Source organism: Sordaria macrospora, chromosome 7, assembly GCF_033870435.1.
Source record: "Sordaria macrospora chromosome 7, complete sequence".
NCBI classification, from domain to species: domain Eukaryota; kingdom Fungi; phylum Ascomycota; class Sordariomycetes; order Sordariales; family Sordariaceae; genus Sordaria; species Sordaria macrospora.
In genome coordinates this window covers 3689515-3717077 of record NC_089377.1, presented here as the reverse complement: position 1 = coordinate 3717077, position 27563 = coordinate 3689515, and the positions used below count along the sequence as shown (strand labels likewise).

At 53.1% G+C, this 27563-nt stretch overlaps 8 protein-coding genes across 8 annotated transcripts; 3 read left to right on the top strand and 5 right to left on the bottom strand.

Moving 5' to 3' along the window:
- Nucleotides 1-5163: 5163 nt before the first annotated feature.
- SMAC4_07581 (uncharacterized protein) lies at nt 5164-8881 on the top strand. The gene is made up of 2 exons (XM_066090653.1): nt 5164-5893; nt 5959-8881. The coding sequence occupies exons 1-2, from the start codon at nt 5361-5363 to the stop codon at nt 7790-7792; spliced, it is 2367 nt and encodes a 788-aa protein (XP_065947856.1). The 5' UTR covers nt 5164-5360; the 3' UTR covers nt 7793-8881.
- Nucleotides 8882-10678: 1797 nt separating this feature from the next.
- Nucleotides 10679-12182, bottom strand: SMAC4_07580 (uncharacterized protein; the record flags this gene model as incomplete). Its single annotated transcript, XM_066090652.1, has 3 exons — nt 11989-12182; nt 11760-11841; nt 10679-11616 (listed from the first exon to the last, which is right to left on the bottom strand). Exons 1-3 carry the CDS (start codon nt 12043-12045, stop codon nt 10679-10681), a joined length of 1077 nt encoding a protein of 358 aa, XP_065947855.1. The 5' UTR covers nt 12046-12182.
- A 194-nt stretch (nt 12183-12376) lies between these two features.
- On the bottom strand, nt 12377-14599 carry SMAC4_12896 (uncharacterized protein; the record flags this gene model as incomplete). The annotated part of the gene is made up of 2 exons (XM_066091141.1): nt 14266-14599; nt 12377-14043 (listed from the first exon to the last, which is right to left on the bottom strand). The coding sequence occupies exon 2, from the start codon at nt 13877-13879 to the stop codon at nt 12377-12379; it is 1503 nt and encodes a 500-aa protein (XP_065947854.1). The 5' UTR covers nt 13880-14043; nt 14266-14599.
- A 171-nt stretch (nt 14600-14770) lies between these two features.
- On the bottom strand, nt 14771-16508 carry SMAC4_07579 (uncharacterized protein). The gene has a single exon (XM_003347977.2). It carries the CDS (start codon nt 16480-16482, stop codon nt 15085-15087), a length of 1398 nt encoding a protein of 465 aa, XP_003348025.1. The 5' UTR covers nt 16483-16508; the 3' UTR covers nt 14771-15084.
- Nucleotides 16509-16851: 343 nt separating this feature from the next.
- SMAC4_07578 (uncharacterized protein) lies at nt 16852-19806 on the top strand. Its single transcript, XM_066090651.1, has 2 exons — nt 16852-18090; nt 18145-19806. Exons 1-2 carry the CDS (start codon nt 17419-17421, stop codon nt 19129-19131), a joined length of 1659 nt encoding a protein of 552 aa, XP_065947853.1. The 5' UTR covers nt 16852-17418; the 3' UTR covers nt 19132-19806.
- A 17-nt stretch (nt 19807-19823) lies between these two features.
- SMAC4_07577 (uncharacterized protein) lies at nt 19824-21797 on the bottom strand. The gene is made up of 2 exons (XM_003347975.2): nt 20906-21797; nt 19824-20645 (listed from the first exon to the last, which is right to left on the bottom strand). Exons 1-2 carry the CDS (start codon nt 21159-21161, stop codon nt 19840-19842), a joined length of 1062 nt encoding a protein of 353 aa, XP_003348023.1. The 5' UTR covers nt 21162-21797; the 3' UTR covers nt 19824-19839.
- Nucleotides 21798-22240: 443 nt separating this feature from the next.
- SMAC4_07576 (uncharacterized protein) lies at nt 22241-24487 on the top strand (the record flags this gene model as incomplete). The annotated part of the gene is made up of 2 exons (XM_024655734.2): nt 22241-22707; nt 22760-24487. Exons 1-2 carry the CDS (start codon nt 22609-22611, stop codon nt 24485-24487), a joined length of 1827 nt encoding a protein of 608 aa, XP_024511797.1. The 5' UTR covers nt 22241-22608.
- Nucleotides 24488-24647: 160 nt separating this feature from the next.
- SMAC4_07575 (uncharacterized protein) lies at nt 24648-27044 on the bottom strand (the record flags this gene model as incomplete). The annotated part of the gene is made up of 4 exons (XM_003347973.2): nt 24648-25173; nt 25239-26123; nt 26187-26733; nt 26794-27044. The coding sequence occupies 4 exons, from the start codon at nt 27042-27044 to the stop codon at nt 24931-24933; spliced, it is 1926 nt and encodes a 641-aa protein (XP_003348021.1). The 3' UTR covers nt 24648-24930.
- Between the last annotated feature and the right edge of the window lie 519 nt (nt 27045-27563).

Below are 27563 nucleotides of genomic sequence, written 5' to 3'. Positions count from 1 at the left end.
ACGTCCCCTGTTTTCTTTTCCCTTTCAGTGGAGTTTTCGATCTGTTCAAAAAAGATTGTCCCACTTGACGGGAGGAGCCCCACTGCTCTGATTTTCCCTCCTGCATGATCCCAAACCAAATGACGCCATGACCAGGCAGCTTCTTTGGCTAACAGCTCTTATCACCCCTCCTGCTCCGCGATAAGGTACCTGAAGCGGTTGAACGAGCGTTGAGCCGCGCAGATCAGTGCTTTGCTGAGCCTGCCAATCGGCACATCAGTTACCAATTGTTAGCGTGTTAGTGAACATCACTGCATCCGCCAATGTTCAACATGCCTTCGGTTTAACAAACCAGTCTACCCCCTTGATCACCAACGGGAAGAACCTCCATCCCATGACGACGGCGAGGACAAGAACATCGACAACGAAAACAGCAGCACACGACCATTACCAACATGCCTAGGACCGAAGAGCGGTGTCGTCTTGGTAACACATACTCGTCGTGTTACTGGGGGACAAAAAGGCATGCGATGACGCGGACAGCGGCATCCTGACACTGGCTGACACTGGTTGACACTGGGTTTATCACTCTCACAAGGTCTGGACCTGGAATCTGGGTACCTACTTTGCCCATCGGTGTGCTGCTCCATGCAGTATCACGTCAACAAACTGCAGAAGTGGCCGATCAAGAAACCTGATCTCTTCGCTACCAGAAGCATCAGAAGCAAGCTCAGCCCAGTCAGCCGTCGAAACCATGCCCTGCGAACATTTCAAGAGACACGTTTGACCTCTGCCATGGGAAAAGCTGCGTCTGAAAACAACAGTGCTTGTCTGGGGCTGAAGCAACGCTGTGCCGTACCGTAGCACATGCCTCAACAAGCTTAAGTGTCTCAGGAGGGCGAGAGGGATGAAAAGGCACCCAAGGCAGCGAGGGAGGGTAACACGAACTCGGAGAGAAACCGGCGAGATGGAACGCGGACGGAATCCCGATCGCACCCCTTCCTTCTTTACACGCTAAAAAGAAGGTCTCCAGCCTTTCCGTCGTCTCGTTGTTCTCGAATAACTGGCCCTCCCTTCCCTTCCAGAGAGAGTCCCAGCCCCAGTCATTCCCCATTTGCCCATTTGACTCTCACATCTCATTGGACCCAGAGAAGTGTCTGACGTTCAGGAACCACTTGAACCAAACAAGCAACGAAAGCAGGACCAGGCACAAGGCAGGCATCTGGCATTCAGGTACGCCGCTTCGCTTCCTCCTCTGTCCTTGCATCACCCAGGTAGTCTAGGGCACACACCCATTTGGGCCATTCCGCCATAACCATCCATACGGAAGGGGTGGATAAGAACATGGATGCAATGTTGCCCAGGCTGGCTCGGTCAGGCACCCGAACTCCGAATAGGGAACCTCACACGGGCACACAAGGCACACAAGGCACAGCACGACAAGGAGTTGGAGTTACAGAGACACCGGGCAAGGCGAAGGAGGGACGCATTCACACTCACGGCACTCACGGTTGGTATAACAGTATGACAGGGCACCGCACTTCGCTTGCCACACACGGGGCATTCACCGCCAACTCTCCCTCCCCTTCCCCGGCGCCTTGTCCCCATGGCACTTCATTGCTTGGTAGGTATACGGTTCCTGGACGGGCCCTTGCAAGCTGCTGCTGCCGGTGGCTCTGACTCAGAGCTTGTGAAGCTCTGGGTTTTGTGCAATGGTGATACTTATGGTGAGCTAGTAGGTAATAGGTCAGTTTATTGTTCCCATGACCTGGACCGGCAATTTGGCAAATATCATTATGAGATGCACATATAGGGTGGTATCATTCATCCGTCTAATCTGATTACACTACAACCCGTCAGCCCGTTGGCACCGAGAGGTATCGAACCGAGATATCCGGGCGTTTGTCGATGGATGGACATGCCACCGATGGGCCGCCGCCCAGGATCTTCGCATCGTACCTGAACTGGAATAAGGCGATTTGCCACTGCAGAGCCTCATGATGAGCACAATCAGATGCTAATCCCCTGTGGACAAAAAACAAGAGCAAGTAGATAAGACCATATCCTCCCGTCAAAACAGGGCAGCCCGAGACTGTCCGCCCCTAGGACCTATGGTAGAAGTGGAAAGACGCGGCCGTACCTAAGTGCCCTGTAAAATCCTGCCATTAACACATATGTGCATGAAACTACCTAGGAACAGGAACAGGAAAGGGGACGTAAAAAGTCTTTTGACCCCCCTGGCACTCCGGGCTGTGCCTGACAGACGCTGCGCCAGGCACAGGGCAATGCCAGGACAACATGTCAGGATAACCTGAAAATGGCCAGAAAACGCACACCACGGACATGAACTGGGGAATTGAGAGTGCATTTCGTTCCTGCGCCAGTGACTCTGCCCTGAATTTGGAAGAGCTGTTCACGGCACTCTGGGTCAGGTCCCGAGTCTCACGCCTCTCGGGTGCCACTATCGCCGCAAACGGCTTTTGTTCGGATTCACTGGATTGTCTCGAGTGCCGTTGAACTGTTAGCGGTACCATCTGCAGATTCCGCACTAACAAGCTTCATCAATCCGCTTTGGCTGTTGGGAATACTGTATGGGTCTTCCCGCCGATTCAGTGTCGATCAGTGAGCGCCGACATCATTTGAATCGTATTCTTTCACTCCATTGCCCATCCGTGAGAATGCGGAAATGGGGTTCGACACCTTGATGTCCTGTGTCGCTACAAGAATGCAGCACAAATGGGCAGCAACAAAGCGATTATCCTGTAGAAGCTTCCGTAAGCTAACAAACACACCCACACACTGACACAGCCCAGAGGCAATGCTGCTAGCGAAATGCCACCGACAACTTCTGGTAGGTAAATTCAACACCAACACCAACAGCAAGAACCCAAAAAGAATTATCGCATCCGCATCCCGACGACAACCCTCACGTTATCACACACAGACACAGTCACAGACATAACTCGCTGAGCCCCTCGTCTGGTGGATTTTTGTGAAACACCCTAAACATTCCAACCCCTAAACCCCTCCCTCGAACCCTCGTTTTCTTTGTTGACAGCTGAGAACCGAAAGTCTAAAAGAGAAGATCCAACCCCGCTCCCGGCTTCACATTGCCGCCCTTAATGTCTTGGCTTTCGATCCCTCTGCTGTGGTAGGTACCTAATACTACTCGTCCATCCACGCCGCCTGAAGCGGACAATTTGAACCTTAAACTTTCGTCAATTTTCTTTGTTCTTGAGAGTTCAAAAATGAAAAACAGAATTTTGAGTTGGGAAGCTGTGAAACCTTAACATGTTCACCCATAAACCCCAAATTGGAGCAAAACGTGCCCTTGAAGATTCACGAGTACTGAACTTTGAGCAACGGTACCCAAAAGGAAGCAAGCTGCAACGCCGTGGCTACGTAGGATCTAGAAGAGGTAAGGTATCAGGTGGAATCTATACTGCCGTTGCGTAAACATCTCGTTCCGTCTCATAACCAAAGTCACCATTGGTGCCTAGCATAATTCTCCACAATCTGAGCCCAAGCAAGGTACCCGTACAGCTCGATAACAACAATCCCAGGCAGTCAGGATACTTACTTCACTTTTGAACAAACAGTCAATACAAAGTCAGGTACTACGGTGCCGGGCTATTTACTCTTGTTGGGGTCACCTGTCCTGCCACCTGAATAACCTCAAACTTGGCTATCCACAGCATACGGGCGCTGACAGGCCAACAAGCTTCAGGCAAAGCGCTAACAGGAGGTGACAGACAGCCTAACTGATCCCATCCCATCCCATTGATTCCGAGATTCCATCGTCGACAGACTGGACACCACCACAATTGTCCGACTGGATAGGGATTCCATTGCATTGGTGGCATCCAGCCCGACCCCCCTTGATCGAGCAGTTCGCCATTAACAGCAAGGGCGGCAGCCATTACCAGTACTGCGTGGTGTACAGCTTTCATAGCTCACCATTCACCATTCACCATTCACCATTCACCACCAAGAAGAAAGAGGCAACTGTTTGGGAGGCTCCAAGCAATCAATCGTCGAGCTGCGACGTCAATCATCTGGCTGCCAGGATCACATCAATACAAGTAGGCGGCAGCGGCAGGACAGGAACGGAAAAAGTTAGGCCAGGGCCATAGATAGGTACCTACATTGCCACTTTCCCCTGTCTCCTGCACCACGCCTGTACCATTTCAAGGAACCCGCTTCGTCACAGGTGGTGCTTTTCTGCTTGGCTCGGGACCTGCTTTTGCCCTTTTATCTTGTAGCTTTGGCGTAGGTACGTCCATACATATGCGTATGCGTACTGCACTACAGCTGCCATTGCGTTGTTGGTTTTGGCCCTGCGCGCGCCCACTCTCGTCTTGCAGTGGTTGAAGGTTGGAACTGGAATGGACACACTGCACTTGCAAAAAAGAGAAGGAACAAAAAAAGAGAAAATACCCCACTTGGGCCCCGGACGACATACGACATATCGACGACTGGATTTCTCTTGCCCATACTTATCCACCCCCGGCAAACCCATTCCATTCTCCACCGTGCCACCCACCAACCAGCACACTCAGAGAAGAGAGGCCCCAACAACCAAAGATCCTGTCAGCAGCAAATCATTACCACCATCACCAGTTGCACCCATTTCCGTCTTCATCATCCCTCTTGTTGTTGAACGCAGGCACCACCACCAAGACCACCAAGACCACACCAACACGACCACCACTACCACTTTCCAGACACTAACTCCACCAGGCCGACGACAAGTTCAATCTGACTGTTCGCGGCGCTTGACTTTTTTTTTTCCAACTTTTTGTGATCAATATCACGACCACGACCAGGACGACGACTACGACTACCTCGGCCACTACCACCACCACCACCACCACCACACCACCATACCACGCCAACAATCACGGCATCGACAACAAGACACTTAACTCGAGTTTTGTACCCAAGGGAATTTGACAAAGATCGGCATTGCGCCCCTTTCTGTTCCCGCTCTGCCTCCGACCTCTTCCATTTCCATCCTAGCCCCAGTTACACACCCACTCTCAGTGCCTACCAGCCAGCCAGCTACCCTCCCAGTCACTTCTCAAACAAACGCTGCTTCCTCCCCGCACTTGACCCCTGCCGCGCGTGCCTTGACCTCAGCCTCATCACTTCCACTTCTTGCTGTGCTGTTGTTAGGCTTCGACTCGCTTCAGTCATCAGTTCCTGCTTCTTGTCACATCTCTTTGTCTTTTTCAACAAAACTGTCTCGGGTCCCTCGTTCCCCCCCTCCCCAATCCGCCTCTCGTCCCGAGTGCGCTCTTTCTTCCATCCCGTCTCGTCTTCAGCCCAGCAACACATCATAGCCGCCGTCGCCGCTGCCGCTGCCGCTGTCATCCATTATCATGGCCGGAACATTTCGTCCCGTCAACACGCCTCTGTCGCCCTCGGCCGACTCGCCAATGATGGACTCGACGACAACAACAATAACGTCACCAACTACCCCCAGACCTAGCACTGCCCCGAGTCAGTCGTCATCGTCCCAACGTTTGGACGACAACAATAACAACAACAACAACAACAACCCCGCGACGACGACACCCACCCGCACACCCAACTTTGGTGCCGGCGCATTGGCCTCGCAACAGCCGCTTCCCAACTCGCCCTTTCCCGACTCCGTTCAGCTCCCCGATATTACCGATCGTAGCAGCAGCATGCCCAGGCGAGAGAATTCGCAGCACTCACGCAAGTCCAAGGACTCTGACGAGATGGATATGGATGACTCGGAGGGCGAAGACGGTCACGCATCCGACGACGAGGAGATCAACGCAGATGGCACAAAGTCCAAGAAGAAGAAGTCGCAGAGGTTCTATTGCACAGATTACCCGCCATGTAACCTCAGTTTCACCAGAAGTGAACACCTGGCACGGCACATAAGGTACGCTACACTCAACCTCTTGACGGCACACAAGTAACGGTCGCTAACCCTACCATCACATCCAGGAAACACACTGGTGAGAGGCCGTTCCAGTGCCACTGCGGTCGCCGCTTCTCCCGCCTCGATAACCTCAGGCAGCATGCCCAAACTGTGCACGTCAACGAAGAGATTCCAGGGGACTCGCTCGCCGCCACCGGGACAAGATTTCAGAGGCAGATCAGGACAGACAGGGTGCGCCAAGCCGGTGGCAGGGCAAGGGCGGCTACCGCGGGTAGCGTTATGCCCGTCGTGCGTGGTCATTCCAAGTCCATGTCCACGTCAAGCATTCCCAACATCAGCCAGCTGGGTGCTCCCTATGGTGCCAGCGATGCCCGCCGCCGCCCGCCGCCATTGGTCATGGCCGCCGACCCTCGCACGAGGGTGTCGATGGAATACCATGGTCCCGATGGTGCCTACCATCGCGGTGCTTCACCGAGCGACTTTGGCACGCCCACCTCTGCCACCTTCTCGAACGGACAAAACAGCCCCCGATGGGTGCCCAGTATGGTATCGCCAAACTCTTCACACTCGCGCTCGCACAGTATGTATGCCGCCGCCGGAGTTAGGACACCTGGCCGTCGTCTGAGCGTGCCTTCGGGCGGCAACCCGTTTCAGTCACCGCACGGCACCAATGTCCGGGGTCCCCTCTTTGGCCCTCCCGGCATCAACACATCCAACAACGGTGCTTATTCGCCAGGCCAGACCACACTGCTAGCATCGCCCACAGTGTCGAACGCGAGCGGCTGGTCGAGGCGGGATTCTGTATCGAGCGTGGCCGATGATGCCTGGCGTCGGCGCACCTGGCATCCGGAGAGCCGTGAATTCAACAATGGCATCAGCCGGTTGCGTGAAGTCATCACGCCTTCGCAATTTGCTAATGCCCCTCCCCCCATTGCTAACCCAGACAACCAATCGCCACAGCCCTTCCGCTTGCCTGGTATCGAGTCCTTCGATGAGCCCCATAGGCCGCTGTCGCCTCCCCGGCGTTTGCCGTCTCCGATGATGGTTGATGCTCACCAGGCTGCTCAGCACCAACCCCCTCATCCGAATGAGATGGGCTTCAACCGCCCCCGCGAACTGTCGGCCCAATGGGATACGAACCTCCACCGCGGCTTGACGGGGCTGAATATTAACAGGAAAACTCCGCCCCGCGATGGCGCTTCGGCATGGGCTAACGAGGTCAACCATGCTGTCATGTCACAGGCAGATCGGGTCCGGGTTCCCCAGGGTGGTCCAGTTCAGCAGACGGTGCGGTTCGATACCGAAGTGCAGACCGTTCCTGCCCCGCTATCCCACCAGCAGCAACATCAACAGTCGAGTGGGCCACCACCACCGCCGTACGGAAGGGGTCACCACCACACCATGTCGGCTCCTTCGATTCCTTCGCAGAGAGATTCTAAGAGACACGGGTGGTATCATGGGCCGAATGGGCCGGCCGGAGAGACGATTCACGAAGGACGGGCGCATGTGGACAGGATCCAGCATCCGAGTTTGGCGGCGTTTCAGGGGTTTCCTGCTAGGGAGCGGGAGCAGCCACCGCAGCAGCAGCAAGGGCCGCCTCTACAGCATCATCATCAGGGATATCAGCAGCAGCAGCAGCATCCACAACAACATCAGCATCAGCACCAGGGACCACCAGTAGGACACCAGCAACAGCAAGGAGTACCATCAACAATGGAGAGGATTTTGGAGAGGCCGCATCCACAGGCACACGGGCACCAAGTGCATGCTCATCCTCATCAACATCAGCATCAGCACGGGCCTCCAGCTGGCGGGGACACCGCATCGCTTAGGAGGCTGGAGGCGTTGGTGGCTGTGGCTGTGGGTTCGAGCGAGGGGACTACCGCTGCTGCTTATTAGGGTGAGCAGCAGGGGCAATCAGGGTCAAGTGATTATACGCTGCCACCTATGATACTTCAGGAATTCGTGAAAGCTTGGACCATGAACGACGAGAAGCGAGAAATGCTAGGAAGCGATCGAGTGAAAATAATCCGGCCTCGAACACCGCCAATACAGGTATCGAGACTGACGCTTTCAGTCATTCGTGTTGCTGCTGCTGCTGCTGCTGCTGAACGGGCAAGGCAGAGTCAGGAGAGCGAGCAGGGCGATCAGGTAGAAGATACTGCTCGGAAGAAGAGAAAAGCGAGAGGGGGCACATGCACGATGGACGGCGAAGAGGGGATCATAGAATCCTTGGTTGTCGACAACGCTCCCTCGATGGAAAACGATGAACTGCGAAGAAAAGGGTCGTGGGAAAGAAGAAAGGGTGATTGAAACGAAGAAGGGGATTCATGAACAACATTGATGACTTCTTTCTTTGGTATGCGGTATGGTATGACTTTTGGATGGATGGATCATGGACATGACGACGAAACTCACAACATTCACAACATGGAGCGCGCACACGGAATATCTGCTCTTTTTTTTCTTTGCGTTTGCTGTTACTTTTCTCATCTGTCATTTCCGCGGTTCGGCTTTTTGGTTTATGGTTTGGGTTCTTGGTTTTTGGTTTGGTTACATGATGGCGTTTCTGGAAGGCACAGACAGAAGGGCAATTGGGTGGCAAGGCAAGGTAGGGACAGCGAATGGTCATGGAAGGGATGAGAAGCATTTTGTTTTTATTGGGTTATAAGTTCTGTTTCCTTGTGTTTGTGTGTGGATGGGCGGCAGGGCGACAGGGCGGCATTTTGATGACTTTATGTTTTTACGTTTTCCTTTCGTCAATCTGTTTTGTTAAGGAGTATGAACTGAGCTGAACCTTTGAGAGAGAGAGCATTCGTTTTTTGCAAACATGATACCAATTTTCGAAAACTCGCTCGTCTTGACTCTCCTTTACGTTTTGCTTGTGTCGATTTGTTTTGTTTTGTTAAGGAGTATGAAACTGCACTGAACCTTACTTTGAGAGAGAGCATTCGTTTTGCAAAATATGATACCAATTTTCGAAAAACATCTCGTTTTGAAACTCAACAAACTTGGTTTCATGTGCTCCAAACTCCACGAAGTGTGTTTTCCAGGAACTGAACCATCCAGACAAATCCTACTGTACCAAGCCAGATATACAGCTCAGTACCTAAGTAACACAATTCTCATTGGACTTGGAACGTCGTGGTAGGCTTTGAGGCTTGAAGCCTTGTCTCAATCTTCAATTATGCTGACAATCCTACTACCTATCTTTCTGCTGCACGCGACAAGGTGTGCGGTGCGGGACAGACCAAAGACGAAAGACGAAAAAAGGGCAACTAAGAACTTGAATTCTGACGTGGGCGCACAACGGACGGCAAGGGTCACAGGTGACAGAGCTGACCGCTGACGGCTGACGCATGAGAGACAGGGACGGTAGTTATGTAAGTGTAAAAGCAGAGCAGCAACATGTTCCTGGAATTGGTATCATCCCGCTCTAATAGCTGAGCTGAATGTATCCCATGATAGAGGTAACTGGCAGTGTTGTGCTCTCAGTCTTCATTGCATTTTCTTTTCCCTGAGAAAAAAAAGAAGCACATGTGGGCCGTGGACACGCCGGAGATGAAGTCCGGAACCCCCCGCGGGGCCCCGGTGCGGATCAAGTTTTGACTTTTTAAGTAAGATACTAGTTCTGGCTCTTTACCACGATGCCTATGAATGAAGTATGAATAAAGCATGAACGAGGCAACCAGGCGACTACTAAACAAGGTAACCAAGTGGCTAATGTAACCAAGTTAACCAACTGCTGGAAAAGTAATCAGTCATGCGGCGTGCCTGACAGTCGGAGTCTTTTGTTGGCTTTTACTTGGCTTTGTCACGTATGACAAGCATCGAATATCCCCGAGCTGAAAATGAGCATCCAATCCTTCATCGAGGTTTGAGCTCCTTGCAGATTAGACTTCAAGACCGGGAAGCTGACCCGACTCTGACCTGAGAGAGCAAAGCATGGCTTGCATGGTTCAGGTTTCAAGTCTCAATGTTGTATGTATTGCCATGTATTGAGACGCCGCCAACTTGTTGTGCTAAACTTGGTCACTGGTATTGACATCAATGGTTCTGCGTTATAAAGTTTTACCAACACTGGACCCAAGACATGTAGTTAAACCCGAGAAAGATTGGGATTCGCTTGCATTTGACTCCTTCTCATCAAATTTTTGGATTCACACAATCAGCAACTAGGTGCATGATCCCAGAGGCTTGGGAGACACTTCTTTATTGTTATCTGTTTGGCTCAAAGATGTACCATATTATTTTCTCAGGAGCCTTTGGAGGCCTGGGAGCTATACTCGCCTGCCTGGACTAGAAGAGCCCTCCAGACTCTGGAATAATGATCAGGAGACGAATCTAGGTAGTCCTGACGATCTAGTAACTATGGGAGGTCGGTGTTTATGTATGTAGAAAACTCTAAAAGAGAACGCAACGCGATCTGATCCTTATACTATTCCATCATCTCGATTGAGATTGGGTAAGGTGAGGGGTGCCGACACTCGTACACCAGACCGTCATCCGTAACTGTGAGTCTGTGAAGAGATGTAGATCGTCAAGAAATGGCTGCAGCTTCTTGGGAAGAAGCATATCATCCCTGACCGTCAGCATCATCCATCCATCTTCCTTCCTTCTTCCTTTTTCCCTCATCTTTTTCGGTTTTTTTTTTTTTTTTTTTTCTTGTTTTTTTTTTTTCCGTCAACTCATCCTCCTTTTTCCACTTCTTGTTTCCCAACTCCTTCTCCTTCCCTTTTGCTTCTCGGTTCTCAACTCCCACTTCCAAGGACAACGTGAACTTAATCACTCATCATCCTTAATACTCAACCTCCACATCGGAATCACATCCTCCAACGGGGCCTTCTTCTTCTGCTTCACCCCCTCTCCCTCACCACTTCCGCCCTCTCCATTTCCACTCCTTCCACCACCACCACCACCACCACCACCACCCCCCTCCACTCCATCCCCCCCAACCAAATCCACAAGTCCACCCCCACCCACACCCAGTTCAAACCTCCCACCAATACCCACCCCCCTCTTCCCCGTATTCAAATTCTGCTTCCCTTCCACACACCGCCTACACCACGCCGCCGGCCTAACTACAACTTTAAAAGGGTTATACACCCTCTTCGCCCACCTCTCATCATCAAACACCTCATCACAGCACTCACATCGATCAGGATGTTGCGTCTTGCGAGTATGATCCAGGCGCGCACAGCTCGGGCCGAAATGTTTAGCTTTCAGCTCATCGATATCGCTACCGCCGGGTAAGTTGGTTAACTTTATCGTGGTGGGAGGGATGAATGAACTGGAATTGTCCCCGAGGAGAACCTTGAAGATGTCGGTGCCGAGCATGGGGCATTGATCGATTTGTGCGCGAAAGCCGGGGAGGCGGAAGAGTCTGTCGCGGCCGGCCCAGAGGAAGGATGCGAGAAGGGAGTGTAGTTTGGTGGATTGGGAGACGGTTGAGTAAGCGGTGAAGATGCCTTTGAAGAGGTCGGCGGAGTAGGATTGGGGAGATAAGAGGGGGTCAGTGTGGTCGATTATACCTGAGCGGCCTGAGACGGGCGCGGAGTAAGTGCAGAGGAGAAGGAGTTTGGTGTCGAGGTATTGCCCTAGGAGGGTGAGTGTGTCGCGGCATAAGAGGGGGACCATGAAGCGGTGGCCGAGGTTGTAGAGGGTGCAGTAGGTTGTTATGGGGTTGGGCATGGAGGAGGGATGGGTGAGGTTTTCGTCGAGGGCTGGATATATGTTAGTATGCATGGTTGACCGTTGAGGAGTGGTGCAGTAGGGGGGTAAAGATTGGATGGATGATGGCGGACAAAAAGGGACGAGGGAAGAAAGGGAAAGAAAAGGGAAAGTGAAAAAGAGAGCAAAAACTTACAATCAGCATACATAAACCTCAGCATGGTATCGATATCATCAGGGTTCTGATCATGCAGGTTGATCTCGCTGGTTTGGCCCGTCTGTTTTTGTTTTGCCATCATGTCAGCAACCGTTCATCACTCAGCAACCATCTTTCAGCAACCCATTTCCCAACACCCCAATCGCAACATCCATCAAATACCCTTCCCTTTTGGGAGGGAAACGAGGAAAGGAGGCAGGTAACTTACACCATCACTACCAGCAAAAGCCTGCTTAAACCACGCACTCCGCGTGCTCAACCGCATCTTGTGCACCTTCCATGATCTCTTGAGGATATGGATGGTGGCGTCGGAGAATTCGCCTGTTTCGAGGAGGCTGTTTGAAGGATGTTAGCCATTTTGTTATTCTTTCATATTTTCACAACTTCCCTTTTCCCGTTCTCACACTGCATTCAAGCAGCATATGGATAGCATATGGGCGGGAAAAGAAGGGTGACGAAGGGAGGGTAGATAATGAACGAAAGGATGGGGGAAGGCAAAGAGCAGGAAAAAGGAGTTGAAAGAAGGAAAAAAAGAAAGGAAGGAAAGAGAGATCAAAATATGGGAAAGGAGGAAAAAGAAAATAAAGGAAAAACACTTACTGCAAATCATTCGCCTTATGCCTCCGATTGATCTCATTCCCATCAACACTCCAGCCTTTCTTCGCCCCAGCCGCACCGGAAGCCGTTCCCGCCGCCGCAGCAGGACCCGCAGGAACAGGTATTGGAACTGCCGCCGGCTTTGAACCCGCCCTTGAAGATGAAGCCGCACGAGAAGCTCCCGGAGTACCACTAGCCGCAGTCTTGCGCTGCTTGTTGGCTCTGCCATCGACGATATCAACACTTCCTCTGGAAGAACTAGCGGCGCTAGCAGCCCTCTTAGCAGGAATGGTCGATGAAGAGGCAGAGGCAGAAGCAGCATCAGCAGCAAACGGAGAGGCGGCAGAAACACCCCTGGCTGAACCACCTCGGCCACCTCTGCCGGCTCTTCCACCTCTAGCTCCGGCTCTGCCACCTCTAGTGTTTCCTGACTGTCCACGAGTAGTAGTGGTAGTAGTAGCACCAGCAGCACCAGCGACACCAGGGACAGGTGCAGGAGGAGGGCGATTAGCAGTAGCCACTATGACCGGAGCGGAAGCAGGAATCGGGGAGACGTTTGTACCATTGCTCGTGGCGTTGTTTTCAGTCTTTGTAGCAGCAGCTGTGCCGGTAGTGACAGCAGCGTCCGTGGCAGTGGCAGTGGCAGTGTCTGTCGATGTCGTGTTCTTTCTAGCACGGCCGCGGGGACGGGCGGGGATAGCGCCGGTGGCGGTGGTGCTGCTGGTACCTGTGGTGGTACCAGTGGTGAGAGTGGGGGTTACTGCTGCTCCTGCTGCGACCCCATCTCCATCTCCTTGTCCTGATCCGTCTCCTGATCCGACTCCATCTCCAGCTCCAGCTCCAGCTCCGGCTTGCGTACTAGTGGTAGTAGTAGGTGTATCCTTCGCGGCAGTCTTGGATGCGGTCTTCGGAGTAGCTTTGGTGGTAGTCTTGGGGGTGGTAGTTTTGGCAGCTGTTTTCGGAGTCGCCTTCGTCGCAGCCTTAGGAGTAGCTTTGGTAGCCGTCTTGGGAGCAGACTTGGGAATCGCTTTCGTAGTCGCTTTGGGAGTCACCTCAGCACCGTCAGCTGCCTCAGCACCCGCAGCATCAGCAGCGCTGGGAGCGGTCTTCGGGACAGCGGGAGTCTTTGGACCAGCAGGAGTCTTAGCACCCGAAGCAGCATCCTTCTTAGCAGCTGGCTTGCGAGGAGTAGCGGCGGTCTTCTTGGCTTGGGTTTTCTTCGCTACGGCTGTTGTGGTAGCGGCGGATGTTGTAGCCACGGCGGTGCCATCACCAGCAGGACCAGCAGGTACAGCAGGCGCAGCAGAACCCCGAGGTAAAGCAGCAAAAGTCGCAGCCGTAAAAGCGTTTTGAGCAACGGTTTGGGCTGGGGTTACTGATGTAGCCCGGGGTGCAGCTTGGGGCGCGGCGGCCTGAGGAATGCTCATAAGAGCCATCATCTTCTGCTCCTCATCATCCTCATCAGGCTCGCCCTTGATGCGGAAGGGTCTGTCGGGATCCATGGTTGCGTGTTCTTGTTCTTGTTCTTGTTCTTGTTCTTGTTCTTGTTCTTGTTCTTGTTCTTGTTCTTGTTCTTGTTCTTGTCCTACTGGTAGAGGAAGTAAGGGAATGGTACTAGTAAAGATGGCAAAGCGAAAGCGCGGGTTGAGGATAAATATTCCTGGACCTGAACACGGACACGGGTTAGTGGATGTTAAGGTTAGGGTGAGTTTGGCTTTGTCGGTTGCAAGACTCATGATTTTGTAGGTTTCAACGAGTGTGAAAGAGCGAAATAGGGAGCGGGGCGAGGAACTACTGGATATTGGGAGGTAAATGGATGGGGAGTGAAGGGCAGTAAAGGAAAAAAGAGAGGGAAAGGGGTGAGGGAGTGTCTGGAGATGATATATACCTTTGTGCGATAATGATAATTATCAGTGATTATCGTGGATCGCTTGCGTACGCTCTGTTGAAGTCTGTGATCAAGGCGTGACGGCAGAGATAGGAGGCCTGGAGTATGGGGAAGAAGGTCTGGAGAGGGTTTGGTTGTGGTCGAGAGACGAGGTTTTATACCTGTCGACGAGAGGTGTCGATGTGGTGGAGAAATGCGGGAGTGTCCAGGTTCGTTGAATTCGTTTGCAATACTTCGCTTGTGGGCTAGTGTAATGGGATGATTGTATTTGAGGCAGAGCTTGAGGTCTTCCAGCACAGGTCAAGGCCTTCTGGCTGGCCACGAGGGGGTTGAAGGTTGACGAAAGGGAGTGAGGACGACGAGGAAGGCAAGATGTGCGGCTCAAAAGGGCGAGTGACGAGGGTGCTATGGGGTGCTGGCAAGCAAACGAGGCCTCAGGTTGTCCAAGCAATGTGTGTAATTTCCTTTTGGTAATCCCAAGTGAATGGGATGGAAGATCAGGCCGCCGTGGTCAAGGTTCGGTGAGTGGGTTGCGCCATGGGAAGGCAGTGAATGGATGTTGTCCATCCAAGGGTTGTCCAGTCAACCCGAAGTGAAGTCGACGAAACGGCAAAGGTACCCAGAGATATCCATGATCACGAGTACCTTTCAAGAGTCTTCAAGCCGCGACTTCAACCGCGCTATGCAAAAGGTGTTACTTTCAGTGTCGAAGACTCGACACCATTCTGCTCTTCACCACCAACCATTCAACAACCGTATGAAAATCCAAAAGAAACATGCTGTATTAAACACCTTCGCCATGCAAGCCATTTCTCATCATCACCTTCCAATATTATTAACCACACTCCCCACCATAACCGCAACCTCCCTTTCCCACCTTCCCTTCTCTCCATCCTTCATCCCATCTGTTGGCCTACCCTTATCTGCTGCCACGTTACCAGGCAGCATGCACCCCTTCATGACACACTCCCTAATGGCCTCGCCCACATTCTGCCTATTCGTCCTTAGTGTCCTTGCCGAAACTCCTCCCTTATTCATTATCTCTTGCACTCTCGGCGCCAGACTACTAGCCATGGTTCTCCAAAAGTAACTCGCCAATGACCCTGTTTCCAGGTATGCCAGTAGAGGTTGAAGCATGTTGCCTCCCGTTTTGGCGGTGATGGCCTGTTGTCCCTGACCCTGGACCAACGGATGAGAAGGCATCTTAGTTGTTTCTAGCACCGCCTCAAGAGCAACGACATTTTGGCACCGGGCTGTGACGTCTGCTAGTGTGCGTTCTAGTGAGGGTAAAGTAGCTAGAGCACGCGACAACGAGGCGGCGGAGGACTGTAGAGCAGTACGAAGGTAGTTCTCGAGAGCTTGGAGCATTAAGGCAGGTGACCACTTTTCGTTTTTGGCGAGGGTGGTTGGTGACAGGAGGTAGAGCGTCGTTAAACCAGATACGGTTCGTGCGCGCGTCTCTTCGGATTGGGCAAAGGTCAAGCTTCCCGACGCAGCCCCCATAGAAAACTCCCGAATAATACGCTCGGCTGATTCACGGACGGATCGCTCCGTAGGGAGGTAGATGTTATCCCGCAAAGTGCGGATGACAGCGACGCGCTCGATGCCGTAGCCTTCTGAGCCCGGAACGTTGGCTGTCGAGAAGAGCTCACGGAGAGACAAGAGGGTATGTGCGCATCGGACCAAGGCGCGATGATCTTCCTTGCTGCGCAAGCTGGCGGAGGAGGTGGTGACGGTCGTGGAAGCAGAGCCGGTCAACTCGCCATGTTGGACTTCAAGCTGACGACCGAGTTGGAGAGCACGGCCTACTGTTCTACCGAGCTTGAGTGTTTCCCAGAGACGGGAGGCGACGAGACGGACTTCCTCGGCTTCGGCATGTTTCTGGATCACCTCCTTTTCGAGCTGTTTGTAGCTGTCGTTTAGGGCCTTGATTTGGGTGTCGAGTTCGCCGATGATGCGCCCGCTGGCGTCGGTTTGTTCTTTGGTGTGGGTAAGCAGTGGGATGGCGGATCGGGTGGTTAGGACGTCGATGTGGGAGTCGATCTCTTGGATGTCGAAGAGGACGCGGGAGAGGGGGGTGGAGAGGTCGAGGGGCGCATCGTTGGGGTTGTTGGTTGCGAGAACGAGCGTGTTGGCAAAGGCGGCGGGGCTGAATCCTGGATCGAGAAAGGTCTCGTAGTCAATGTAGGACGGTTCGTCGTCGTTGGCGACACTCATTGTGGTGGTGATGTGTGCGGTGTCCGTAGAGGTGTATGTGTGTTGGGGGTGAAGCGCGGGTCGGAATGACAGATCGGGACGGGGTTCGGGTGTTGACTTGAGAGCTCCGACCACAACAGCAACACGGAGGATCGGCCAGTTGTCGTGTCGCTGGTGGCCTGCCCGTTCCAATTGGATGGTTCCCCTGAAAACAAAAAGGTTACAGTGGACCTAAGGCCGAGGCTAGCGGCAGTGGAGGAAGCCCCGCTGTTTTGTTTCTAGCCCCATTGATGTCCCCGCACCTCGGGGCTTGGTGAGGTCATCGAGAACATCGTTAACAGACGTGCCCCTGTTTGCAGCCCCAGCAGCCCTAACCGGTGTTAGGCAAGACCCGGCAGAGCCCCAGGGCGGTAGTGGGTGCGCTGCCCGGGACCGCGAATGAAGGTCGAGATTACGGCTCTTGGCTTTTCCTAGAAATGGACGAATCATCCATGAACCGGGCGTCGAATCGTGATGGCAAACACAGTCCGGAATCCGTCACCGGTTCTTGCTCAATTCTCTTGGCTCTGTCCAGGCACTCTCTTGTCTTCTTTTTTTCCCTCAAATCAATCGGCGACTTTTCTTCCTTTTCTACCAAAAAATGACCTGAGAAGTCGACGATTCTCGAGGTTGTCGACGACCACATTGCGCCATCGTCCTCCCTCCAAGTCCATTCTCGAGAAAGATCTCGCCCTACGAACGAGTAATTGTACGAGTAATACAATCGACCAGCATCACGAGATTTCGCTGTCACCAACCACCGACAGCTTCCCGTCGATCCATCCGACTCATCCGCCTTATCAACCTTTAATCTCATTCTTCGATTTACACGACTCCTTGTGATTTCTCCACGGCCCCATCTTCCCCAGACTCTCGTCTAATGGTCCTCCACTTCTTCTTCTTCCGACAACAACAAACATGACCATCGACGCCCGCGATATCCTTGCCTGGCCCGGCGGCGACAACAACACCGACACGGTCCTCTCGGGCCTGCACTTCAACATCACCACCCTCGAGAACTGGAACTACACTTTATACTCGAACGGCACCCTGTCCAACGGCACAAAGTGTTACCTTACTTTCGAACCTTTTGCGCCCGCCCTCATCTTCCCCAACGGCACCTTTATCAATGCGACCAAGTGCTGGCATCCCGTCCACCCCATCGGCGCCCGAGCCGGCACCGGTCTAGGTTTCGCCGTCGTCTTCGGTCTAAGTCTGGTCTTGACTCTGGTCGCCCTCAACAAACATGGAAAACTTCATCTGCCCGCCCAGAAACGATTCCATCCCATCGGTCGCAGATGGCAGTGGTACTGGGCCATCTTCACTTGCGCCACCGCTTTGATCAGCTTGTTCACCAATATCGATGTCGACCGATATTATCTGCCCGAAATCCCCATTGTGCTGACAAGCTTCTTTTGGTACCTGATGCAAATAGGTGCCGTCGCGTGCACATGGGAGGCGGTTAGGCATTGGGGCAGTTGGATGGAAAGACAGTTTATCGATCCGGATCCCTTCCGTCTGCGCGAAGAAGGCCGTCGGTACTGGATCGAGTTCTTCCTCCCGCTGGTCGCATACTTGTTCATGTGGTTGGTACGTTATATAACATACACTTCCATCTACCATTCGTCTCCTAACAATTGGCAGAACTTCTTCATCGTCGTCCCCCGTTCCTGGGGCAAGATAGAACACCAGCGCTATCCCGAACAAATCATCACAGACGCCGAACCCACCGCCACCGACAACCGCTTCAAGTCCGCGCCCTTCTTCCTCTTCGCCGCCTGGCTTTTGACGGTCTTCTCCCTCTGGCACTCGATTAAGCACTACTGCCCGCGCAACCGGGGCATCATCAACCGCACCATCGGCCTCTTCAAGTTTACCCCCACGCGCTTCATGCTGATCATCCCGCTCGCCTTCATCGTGCCGCTGTTCCAAGCCATGGTCGCCTGGAACTTTGACTGGAGCCCGCTCAACGTCAAGGGAAAGCCCGAGGCTATTTACCCCGGCGGCTACGCGCCTGCTTTGCTTATCGTTATCATCCAGGGAATCTACGGCTTGCTGTCGCCTAACGAAGACCGCGAACTCATCCGCCAACGTCGCGAGCGGGGACAGACACTTGATGCCGAACTGGGTATCCAGCGCAAACCGGCTTGGTGGCGCCGTGTGCAAGGAGCGGGTGGTGGACCGAACGAGACTATGCGCGACAAGATCATGCGGAATGTGAGGGAGATTGGAGGCGGGGGACCTACGGCTAGGAACGTTAAGGAAGCCATTCACACGCGGGCTGCTGAATCTTCACCAAATGGCCCAACAAGTCCACAGGAGGATATGGAGATGGTCAGCATCCCCTCGCCTCAACATGTCGTGGGGGTAACGGGTCCGATAGCGGCAGGCGACTTTGCGAGCGCGAGACAGACGGCGGGGAGGTATGTGGGTGTTATGACGCCTAGTGCGACGAGTAGACAGGCGGAGTTGATGATGGATGGACCGCCGGGGACAGTACCGCCGCCGCCGTATACGGATCGACCACCCCTGGGGACTGGGGAGACGGGAAGAAATCATAGTGTGGCGAGCTCGACGAGCCCGAGTATTAATTCGCCGCCGGTGCAGGTTAGGAGTATGCTTGATGTATGATGTATGAGGATGAGGATACCTTGGATAATGAAAAGAAGAAGAGAGGGAAAAGTCGGCTGTGAGAAAAACAGATACCAGTCTGTTTTCATTGTCGATATTATTATTACACGGTATGGCACATACGACACGAAAGCAAAAAGCTGTTGGAAGGAAGAAATGAAGGTGGTTAACGTGCTGATAGGCACGGTCACTCCCGTCAGGCCTGAAACCATACAGGAAATGAGGATATGATCACCCCTCCCTCTTAGGGGATACATGACATAAAAGAGTGAACGACTACAAGTTCTTACGGGGGCCAGGAAGGCCACGAATTGGCGAGCTGGAAAAGCCACATCTCTTCTTCATTGTACCCGGTCTTATATATGGACATATATCGCTTTAGTAGTAGTAGTAGTAGTATTAGTAGTAGTACTCATTCATCGCGTTGGGCGACAACGACAACCACGGCATAATATCATATCATATCATACCAAGATGAAGTGCGATCGTCTAATCGCCACATGGGTGCCATCTCCTCATTGCCGTTGATGCCGACTTACTTGGCTTCGTTTGACCAGGCCGAGATCTACTTGTATAAAATGGATGTATAACCAGGAAGAAGAAGATCACCTATGACTGACATCAAATCTGAATCACATTCACCCCTCCCCTCCACTAACACAAAGACATTTCCCCCCCCCCCCCCCCCCCCCCCCCCGACTTTTACCTCTAAACACCAACAACCTTTTCGTTACCCGAACTCGTCGTCTCCCCAATCTCATGCCCTTCAACACCACCTTCCCTCTGCGCCCCCATCATTCCCATCCTCAACCCCGGATTAACCTTATCAGAATGACTCATCCAAGGAAACCACACCCCGGGAGCAAACACGGTAAAAAGCACACAAGCAATCAACACCATGAAACTCTCCAGCACTACAAAGCTCGGCTCATCCTGCATGATCTCGTTTCCCCAACCGCCCGCCATCTCGGCGATTCTGTAGACACACCTGATGAGCAAACAGGCGTATCCGCCGGCCATGGCCCAGAGGAACAGTTTGGTTTTTTTGTCGGTCCAGGTTTGTTTTTGCATCGTTTCTGTCCCTGTCTCGGTCCCTGCCTCCCCCGCAGTAACCCCTCCAGAAAACCCCCCAAAATGCCTCTTAGCGCGCAAAAGAAAAATGCTCGACAACCCCCCAAACGCCCCCAAAATAACAACCTGCAATACAATCCCCGCGATAATCACCCGGTTTCCGTGCTGCAGCAGCCCAAAATTATCTTTGCCCGCGGACGCCGCGATGCCGCCGCCTATGGCTTGGATGACTAGACACGAGACGTCGGCGGGGACGAAGAAGATGGGGTAGAATTTGGGCCGGAAGGGACTGAGGGAAGGTGAAATGGTGGCGACGATGTGTTTGAGCGTCAGGTAGAGGCCGATGCAGACTAAAGTTGGGCCGAGGACTATGGAGACGATTTGCGTCTTGAAGGCGGAGGAGGCCCAGGGGTTTTGGGAGAGGATGGCGCGGCCGGCGTAACCTGTGTTGGAGGGGGGAGGGGGTGTTAGTATGGTGAAGACAGAGGACAGAGGCAGGGGTGATTATTGAAAGGATGCCCCTGGGGACATGGAAAAAAGGGGATGTATAGGGTAGGAAGGGGAAGGGAAAAGAAAGAGGTAAAAAGCAAAAAAAAAAGGGTCAAGTAGTAAGTGCCTGGAATAAGACATGGAAATCAAATGAAAGGGAAGAAGAATGTGTAAATGTGTCAGGTGTGTCAGAAAGAAAGAAAAAGAAACATACCAGCACACTCCAAAATACACCCCGCGGAAATAGCTATCGAGTATCCCCACGTCTTCTTCCAGATACCAATCGCCAGCGTGCCAATCGCACACAAGCCAAAGCCAATGGCCAAGAAAATGTTGACACCCTGGTTGGGATAGTAACCAAGTGTTGTGTACTCGACTGGGCAGAAAGGTGTGACTTCGTGGCAGGTATCGTAGCCCGGATAGAATTGCGGTGTGGTGGCCGGTGGGCCGGCTGAGGCTGTTGTTGACATTGTGATGGTCGGTTGCTATCAATTTGCGATCAAGATGATGGTCCGGAGGTGTAAATCGGAACGGGTCAGGATCGGATCAGGGCCCGGAATGGGAAACGGAGAAGTGGAGACCAAAAGGCTATCGGCGCCGGAGTGGTGGAGTCCGAATGGATCGGAACAAGCGACCGAAGGTATCGGTTGTGCGACAGTGCAAGCAAGCGCAATGAATGACTTGTTTACTTGTCGGCGATGGTAATACAACCCCTTAAAAAGAATGCAGGTTGGTTGGAAAAAGCCACAGAGAAATCCCGAAGTGAGAAGAGTCGAAAGAAACAAGGAAGGGAACAAGCTTCGGTTTTAATCTCCTCGCTCACTGGACAACTCCAACCCATTAGCCAATCGCCCAAGTCCCAACGCAAACGAAGCTAATGTAGACCCAACGGGCCAAAAGTTATCCGGGACGGGGAGTGATCCGGCAGACTCAGCCGCCTCTTCTGGCAGCGGTACATACATACAGTGTAATGTTACCGATACCATCTCTTCCCCATTTCCAGTAGCTTAAGGAGAGCTGTGATTTGCCAGTCCGGATTGACAATATCTTTCCACCTTATAAAGAGTGTCACCATTCCTCTATTTCCCCCCATTGAAGACCGAAAATTGCATTCAACATGATAGAAAGAAGCCTTGGGAGCGGCGGTTCCTGACTCTTTCAAGGAAGGTCCCCGCTGTGCCCGTCGTGCCCGTGTTAATGGCGACGCTTGAATAGTGGATGCGTGTCGGATAGAAATCGCGCCTATTGGTAGATATTGTCCACAATGCGAATAGACTCACACCTTGGAGGGGGCGTGCGCATTTTGGATTTGCGGGATTCCCACATCAATGTACGTACAAAGAAGTTCGCATTTGCGGAAGTGGAAGTGGAAGTTGGTGAGCCCAACGAAACGTTCTTCCTTCTTTTCGAGGAGAAGCCGAAGACCGATGACGATTTGATTCGACTCAGCTCCGTCTCATTTGAGAGGTGTTTGTCTGACATAACAATAAATAACAACCAATTTGCCGGAGGATGTTCCGACCATACATCTCCTCTCGTCGTGGCTGTTCCCAGCCGTCTTCTAGAACCCTTCGACTTGGTCGCTATGTCCAGAAACACAGCCTCAGCCCTACGCAAATTGGCGTAAGTGTACACTGATAACCAAAAAGATGGTCGGGCCTGTTTGCCGTCTGGGCTTTGACCCAACTTTCCCAAGCGAGCTCAGCTTTGGCTGGTTGCTTTGTCATCACAGCACAGCAGCTTCATCTTTTCAGACTTCGGACTGTCTGGCCAGCAGCAATACTGTATGACTGTTTGCGACCTCATCTGAATGCAATCAATCACACACATATCATTCAGTCTTGGCGAAACGAAAGTTACATACGGTAGGCGACGACGACTTACAGGTTAATAGTGACCCACCTTCACATACCCAAAATGACGGACTCGCCGTCTGCCATTGGTCCGGGTCCGATACGGCGTACACATCGAAAGAGTCGAACGGGTTGTACGGCGTGTAAGGCCCGGAAGATCAAGGTATTTGTTCCCCTTTTTGAAGGGCTAATAACACCGGATTGACAGTTTTCAGTGCGACGAACACCACCCGTCATGCATCAATTGCATATCCCACGGTCTACAATGTCCGTTCCTGTCTATGAAAGCGAATCTGCCGCCTAGACCTAGACCAAGGCCTCAACCTCAAGCACCAAGTCCGATCACCCAGTCTCAGATCCAGTCACCGTCGCCAGTTTCACCACACACACCTGTTGAACCTTCACCACCACCGCAGCCCAGCATTCCAATTAACCCCAGTTATCACCCTCACCCAGGCATCGACAATCCAATCGAAGAAGATGACGACCCCCTCCCAACCCTCCACCTCCTGCTCCTCCACAACTTCACATCCTCAACCTACCTAACCCTAACCACCGACTCCACCGTCGCCCACTTCTGGCGCACCTCCGTCGTCAACCTCGCCTTTTCCCTTTCCTCATCCTCATTCACATCCTCCTCATCTTCTTCCTCCTCTTCTTCCTACCTCCTCCGCGTCCTCCTCTCCGTTTCCGCCCTACACCTAGCGTTCCAACAATCATGTCCCCAAAAACGAGACTTCTACACCGCCCAGGGTATCCTCCTACACCAAAAAGCGACGAGAGAGGCCATGAGAAAAATGTTGCCTGTTATCGAAAGGGAGGAGGATGAACTTGGCTTGTACCTGTTTGCCGCTTTGACGATCTATGTCGCGCTGGCGAGTCCGAGGGGGAAGAGGGGGGATGGGAGGGTATATGTTTTGGAAAATCAGGGCGAGTGGAGGAGGAATGAGGAGATGACTTTGTTAGACGACAGGGGTGATAAAGAAGTCGAGGCCGCGGGACTACCAGGAATGGAGACGGGAAGTGCGGGACTCAACTTTCCCGACTGGGCCTTCCTCGTTAACGGCCCCAAGTCACTCAGCAACTTTATCACGAACAACGCCGCGCATCAAGAGTTTCTTAAGCCCTTTTTGGCGTATGGAGGGAGGAGGTGGAGGGAAGCAAGAGGGGAGTCGTCGTCGTCGTCGTCAACTTCTCCCAGCGCTGGACTGTCAAAAACTGGTACACCGACGCCATCTGGCACTGGCACTGCCACTGGGTCCGGCTCCGAGTCCTCCTCCGACATGCCAGTTGAACAGGAAAGGGATGAAAATGAGAATGAGAATGAGAATGAGAACAAGAAGGAGATACCTCGGCCCCGACCGCTATCTCATCTCCGCTCGCTCATCAGCAGCGATACCACCAACCCCCATCTCGAAACCTATCTCTTTGCCATTGACGAGCTGGAACTGTCGCTCACACATCTAACCTCCTCGTCGCCCACTGCCAACACCAACACCAACACCAACACCGATACCATCATCATCACCTCACCATCCATCACCCCCTCCTCCTCCAACTATGGCCCAGACTCAGACCCCTCCCTCTCCCCCTTCCCCTCCCAAACAACAACCCAAACAGAAGCCCAAACCGCAGCATCAGCATCAACAGCAAGCGGCGGAGGCGACGTACTAGACGCCATGCTCTGGCTCTGGGCCGTCTCCGACTCCCTAGTCCCCCTCCTCAAGATTCCCACCCAAGAAGCCGTAGCCGTCTTTGCCCATTTCGGCATCTTGCTCAAACACCACGAAAGACAGTGGTGGCTACAGGGTTGGGGCGATCATTTGATTTTGAGAGCGAAAGATATTTTGGATGAGGAGCATCGGGGGTGGATTAGTTGGCCTTTGGAGGTTTTGGAGGGGGGGTCAAGGGGGTTAAGGGGGGCGGCGTACACTAGGGGGTGACAGCTGTGATCTGGCTCTGGCTCTGGCTCTGGCTCTGGCTCCAAATCAGGTTCAGCTGCGGAGTCGGGTTCGGGGTCGGCGTCCGGTAGCAGTTCTTAACTTCTTTGCGGGTTGGTGGGGCAGTAAATGAAACATGGAGAAAGCGGCAAATAAGAGGACATGACTTGAAGGGGTAGAAAGCACTGTAAGAACATAACACGGTGAACCCCCCAAGGGACGAGGGACATGAAGGAAGTACGCATGTAGCCAAGATCGCAATTCAAGCGATACAAAAAGCATCAACATCATGAGTAGGTAAACATTAACAACCCTTTGAAAACAAGCAAGCTATGACTTGCATCCATCCAGTCCCTATCCGTGACTTGTGATAAACCATGCCAAACTCCAAACGACCATAATCATGACCCATATCATCAAAAAAGTCAAATCACCCCCCGTCAGGCTTAAGCAGCAGCAGCAACCTGCTCCTTCTCAGCCGCCTCATCAGCAGGCGACAAACCCGCCTTGGCCGGTCCGCTCACACAAATACCCTCCTTGGAGAAGCGCGAGCCATGCACGGGGCAATCGAAGCTCTTCTCGACAGCGTTCCAGCACACGACGCCCTTGAGATGGGGACAGAGAGCGCTGAACTTCTTGACGTTGCCGTTCTCGTCCTTGTAGACAGCGATGGGCTTCTTGGTATCGGCCTGTTTCGTTACTCGTCAGCATTGTCACCCTACTAGAAAGGGAAGTAAAGAGGAAAAAAAAATACCTTGTTCAAAACACCACCGCATCCCCTGGGCAAGTCCTCAATATCCTGAATATCCGTCTGCAAGAAGCGCTTGTATTGCGCGTTCACCTCCAAATCATGGCTGAGCATGCTCGGCAACGACTTGAGAATGCTGGCCACGCGCTTGGGGTTGTACAGCTCTGCCCAGGGGTTCTTGATCCCGTCAATCTCATCCGCCAACAGCCTACCGGCCAAAACACCGTGCGTCAAGCCATCGCCAGAGTCGCCAGTGATGATGTAAATCTTGTCGTTGCCCTGGTTCTTGCCGATGAAACCCATGTAATCCACGGGCTCAAAGATCTGGCCAGACCACTTGTAATCAACGCTGCCGACCTGGGGGAAGCGTTCCCTTGTCCACTTCTCCAGCTCGTCAAAGCGGGGGGTGGTCTCCTCCTGGCCGACCTTGTGATCACATCCGCCGACGACCATGTAATCGTCCTTTTCGTCGCACTCGGTCAGACGCACATACTTGTACTCTTCCGCGTTGTCATACAGCAGGCAGTCCTCGACGGAACCCTTGGGGACGCGCACGGCGATGCAGTAGGTGCGGTAGTACTCGAGCTGGGTGATGACGGAGAGTTTCTGCAGGGGAATGCAGGTGGCTTCGATGGCGTTCTCGGCCGTGATGGTGTGGCCGTTCTCGGTCTTGATTTCGACTCTCTTGTGGCCCATTCCTAGAAGCTCGATGCCCTTCTCCTTGACGTCCATGACGCGGGTGCGGGCGTAGCATTGGAAGTTGGGCTGGGTTTTGAGCCAGTTGAGGACGCCGACGAGGTAGCGCGTCGGGTGGAAGGTGGCTTGGTTGTCGGCGACCATGCCGCCGCGTTGGTCGATGGAGGAATTCCAGCCGCGGACAGTGAGGTTGGGCTGTCGGACGCTCGTGTTAGCTTCATGTTATGAAGGGCAGACTGACGGGGGCCAGGGACTCACATCAAACGTCGTCTCCATGCCAATCTTCTTCTGGAACTCGGCCTCCTCCTTCAACTGCTGCATCTCATCATCATGCTTCTTCTCGCCCACCGGGAACTGGCTGATATCGTACGCCGGCAACTTGCGATACTCGCAGTCAATGTTGAGCTCCTTGGCAATCTCGCCGATTCTGTCTCTGGCCCACGCATGGCTAGCAGCAGCATGCTTGGCGCCCTCCTCGCCGTGCTTCTTGGCAATCTCGACGAAGCCATCATCCAAATCGTTGGTCAAGTGGCCCGAGGTGCGACCACTTTCACCGGACAGCACGTTGCGGGCTTCAACAAGAGTCACCTGCTTGCCGCGCTTGACGAGCTCGTAGGCGGTGGAAATACCGGCGATACCGGCGCCGATGATGGCGATGTCGGTCTCGAGGTCCTTGTCGAGGGAGGGGAACTCGGGGATCTTGGACCAGGGCAGCTTGTGTGTCCAGACGGGCTCGGCAGCGCCGGAGGACTGCATTGATCGGTAGGGTTGGGTGTTGGGTTCGGTCATGGTTGCGAAGGTGTGTCTGCAGCACCTGAGGTTAGACGGGCCAACTTGTACTAGTAGGCAGTTGAGGAAGACATACCTAGGAGTAACAGCCTGCGCTTGAGAAAGCGCCTGATAACGAGGGGCAGTGGTGCGAGTCTGAGGGGCAGATGGTTGTTGTGCTTGGGTGGTGATGGGGCGGGTGGTGGAAGTTCCCCTCAACTTATAAGAGACGGGGGTTGCTGCGGTGACGTCACGAGTCGCAGAGAGTACGGAAATGCGACCAGACACGGCGTTTCTGGCCAAAAGTCGGGTGGTTTGTCTCTGGCAAGTTGATGCGAGAATGGCCATTTCTTATTCTGTGAAGGGTTTGCAATTGATCGTGTTGTTGGTGTCGCTGGGTGTTGGCGATGGAGGGGAAAGAAAAGTAAACAAACGGGAAGATGCGGTGATGAGGAAGGAAAAGACCGAAGTGGCACCTTGATGGGTTGTCTGTTTTGTTGGAGGAAAGTTGCGAGGAAGGAGAGAAAGATGGGAATACAAAGCTTCAATTGGCTTGAGCCAGAATGCCTCGTCCGATTTAAATGTTGCCGTCTTGGCCGGTTGATCGCATTTGTTTACACCTTGATGGCCGCTCTGATGATGCCTACAAGTACACACGAACCTGTGAGCGTGAGCCCCATCCACTTACAGAAAGTCATGACGACATTGTGTCCGGCCATCAAAGGGGAAACTGGGGGCAGGTCAGCATGGTGAGCACGGATCACCGCACTTGTAGTGTACAGCGTGCGTGGCAAGGCGTCTGGAGGAAAATCATCACCAACTCTCAAGACGTTGCCGTTCAGTTTCAGATGGGGATTGTGGGGGGAA

Excerpts from the sequence above, each read along its gene's own strand:
- SMAC4_07581 (XM_066090653.1), top strand. The coding sequence starts at position 5,361 with ATGGCCGGAACATTTCGTCCCGTCAACACGCCTCTGTCGCCCTCGGCC. Across the intron at positions 5,894-5,958 it reads CACCTGGCACGGCACATAAG|GAAACACACTGGTGAGAGGC; the intron begins GTACGCTACACT and ends CATCACATCCAG.
- SMAC4_07579 (XM_003347977.2), bottom strand. The coding sequence starts at position 16,482 with ATGAGTGTCGCCAACGACGACGAACCGTCCTACATTGACTACGAGACC.
- SMAC4_07578 (XM_066090651.1), top strand. The coding sequence starts at position 17,419 with ATGACCATCGACGCCCGCGATATCCTTGCCTGGCCCGGCGGCGACAAC. Across the intron at positions 18,091-18,144 it reads CATACTTGTTCATGTGGTTG|AACTTCTTCATCGTCGTCCC; the intron begins GTACGTTATATA and ends AACAATTGGCAG.
- SMAC4_07577 (XM_003347975.2), bottom strand. The coding sequence starts at position 21,161 with ATGTCAACAACAGCCTCAGCCGGCCCACCGGCCACCACACCGCAATTC. Across the intron at positions 20,646-20,905 it reads GTGTATTTTGGAGTGTGCTG|GTTACGCCGGCCGCGCCATC; the intron begins GTATGTTTCTTT and ends CCTCCAACACAG.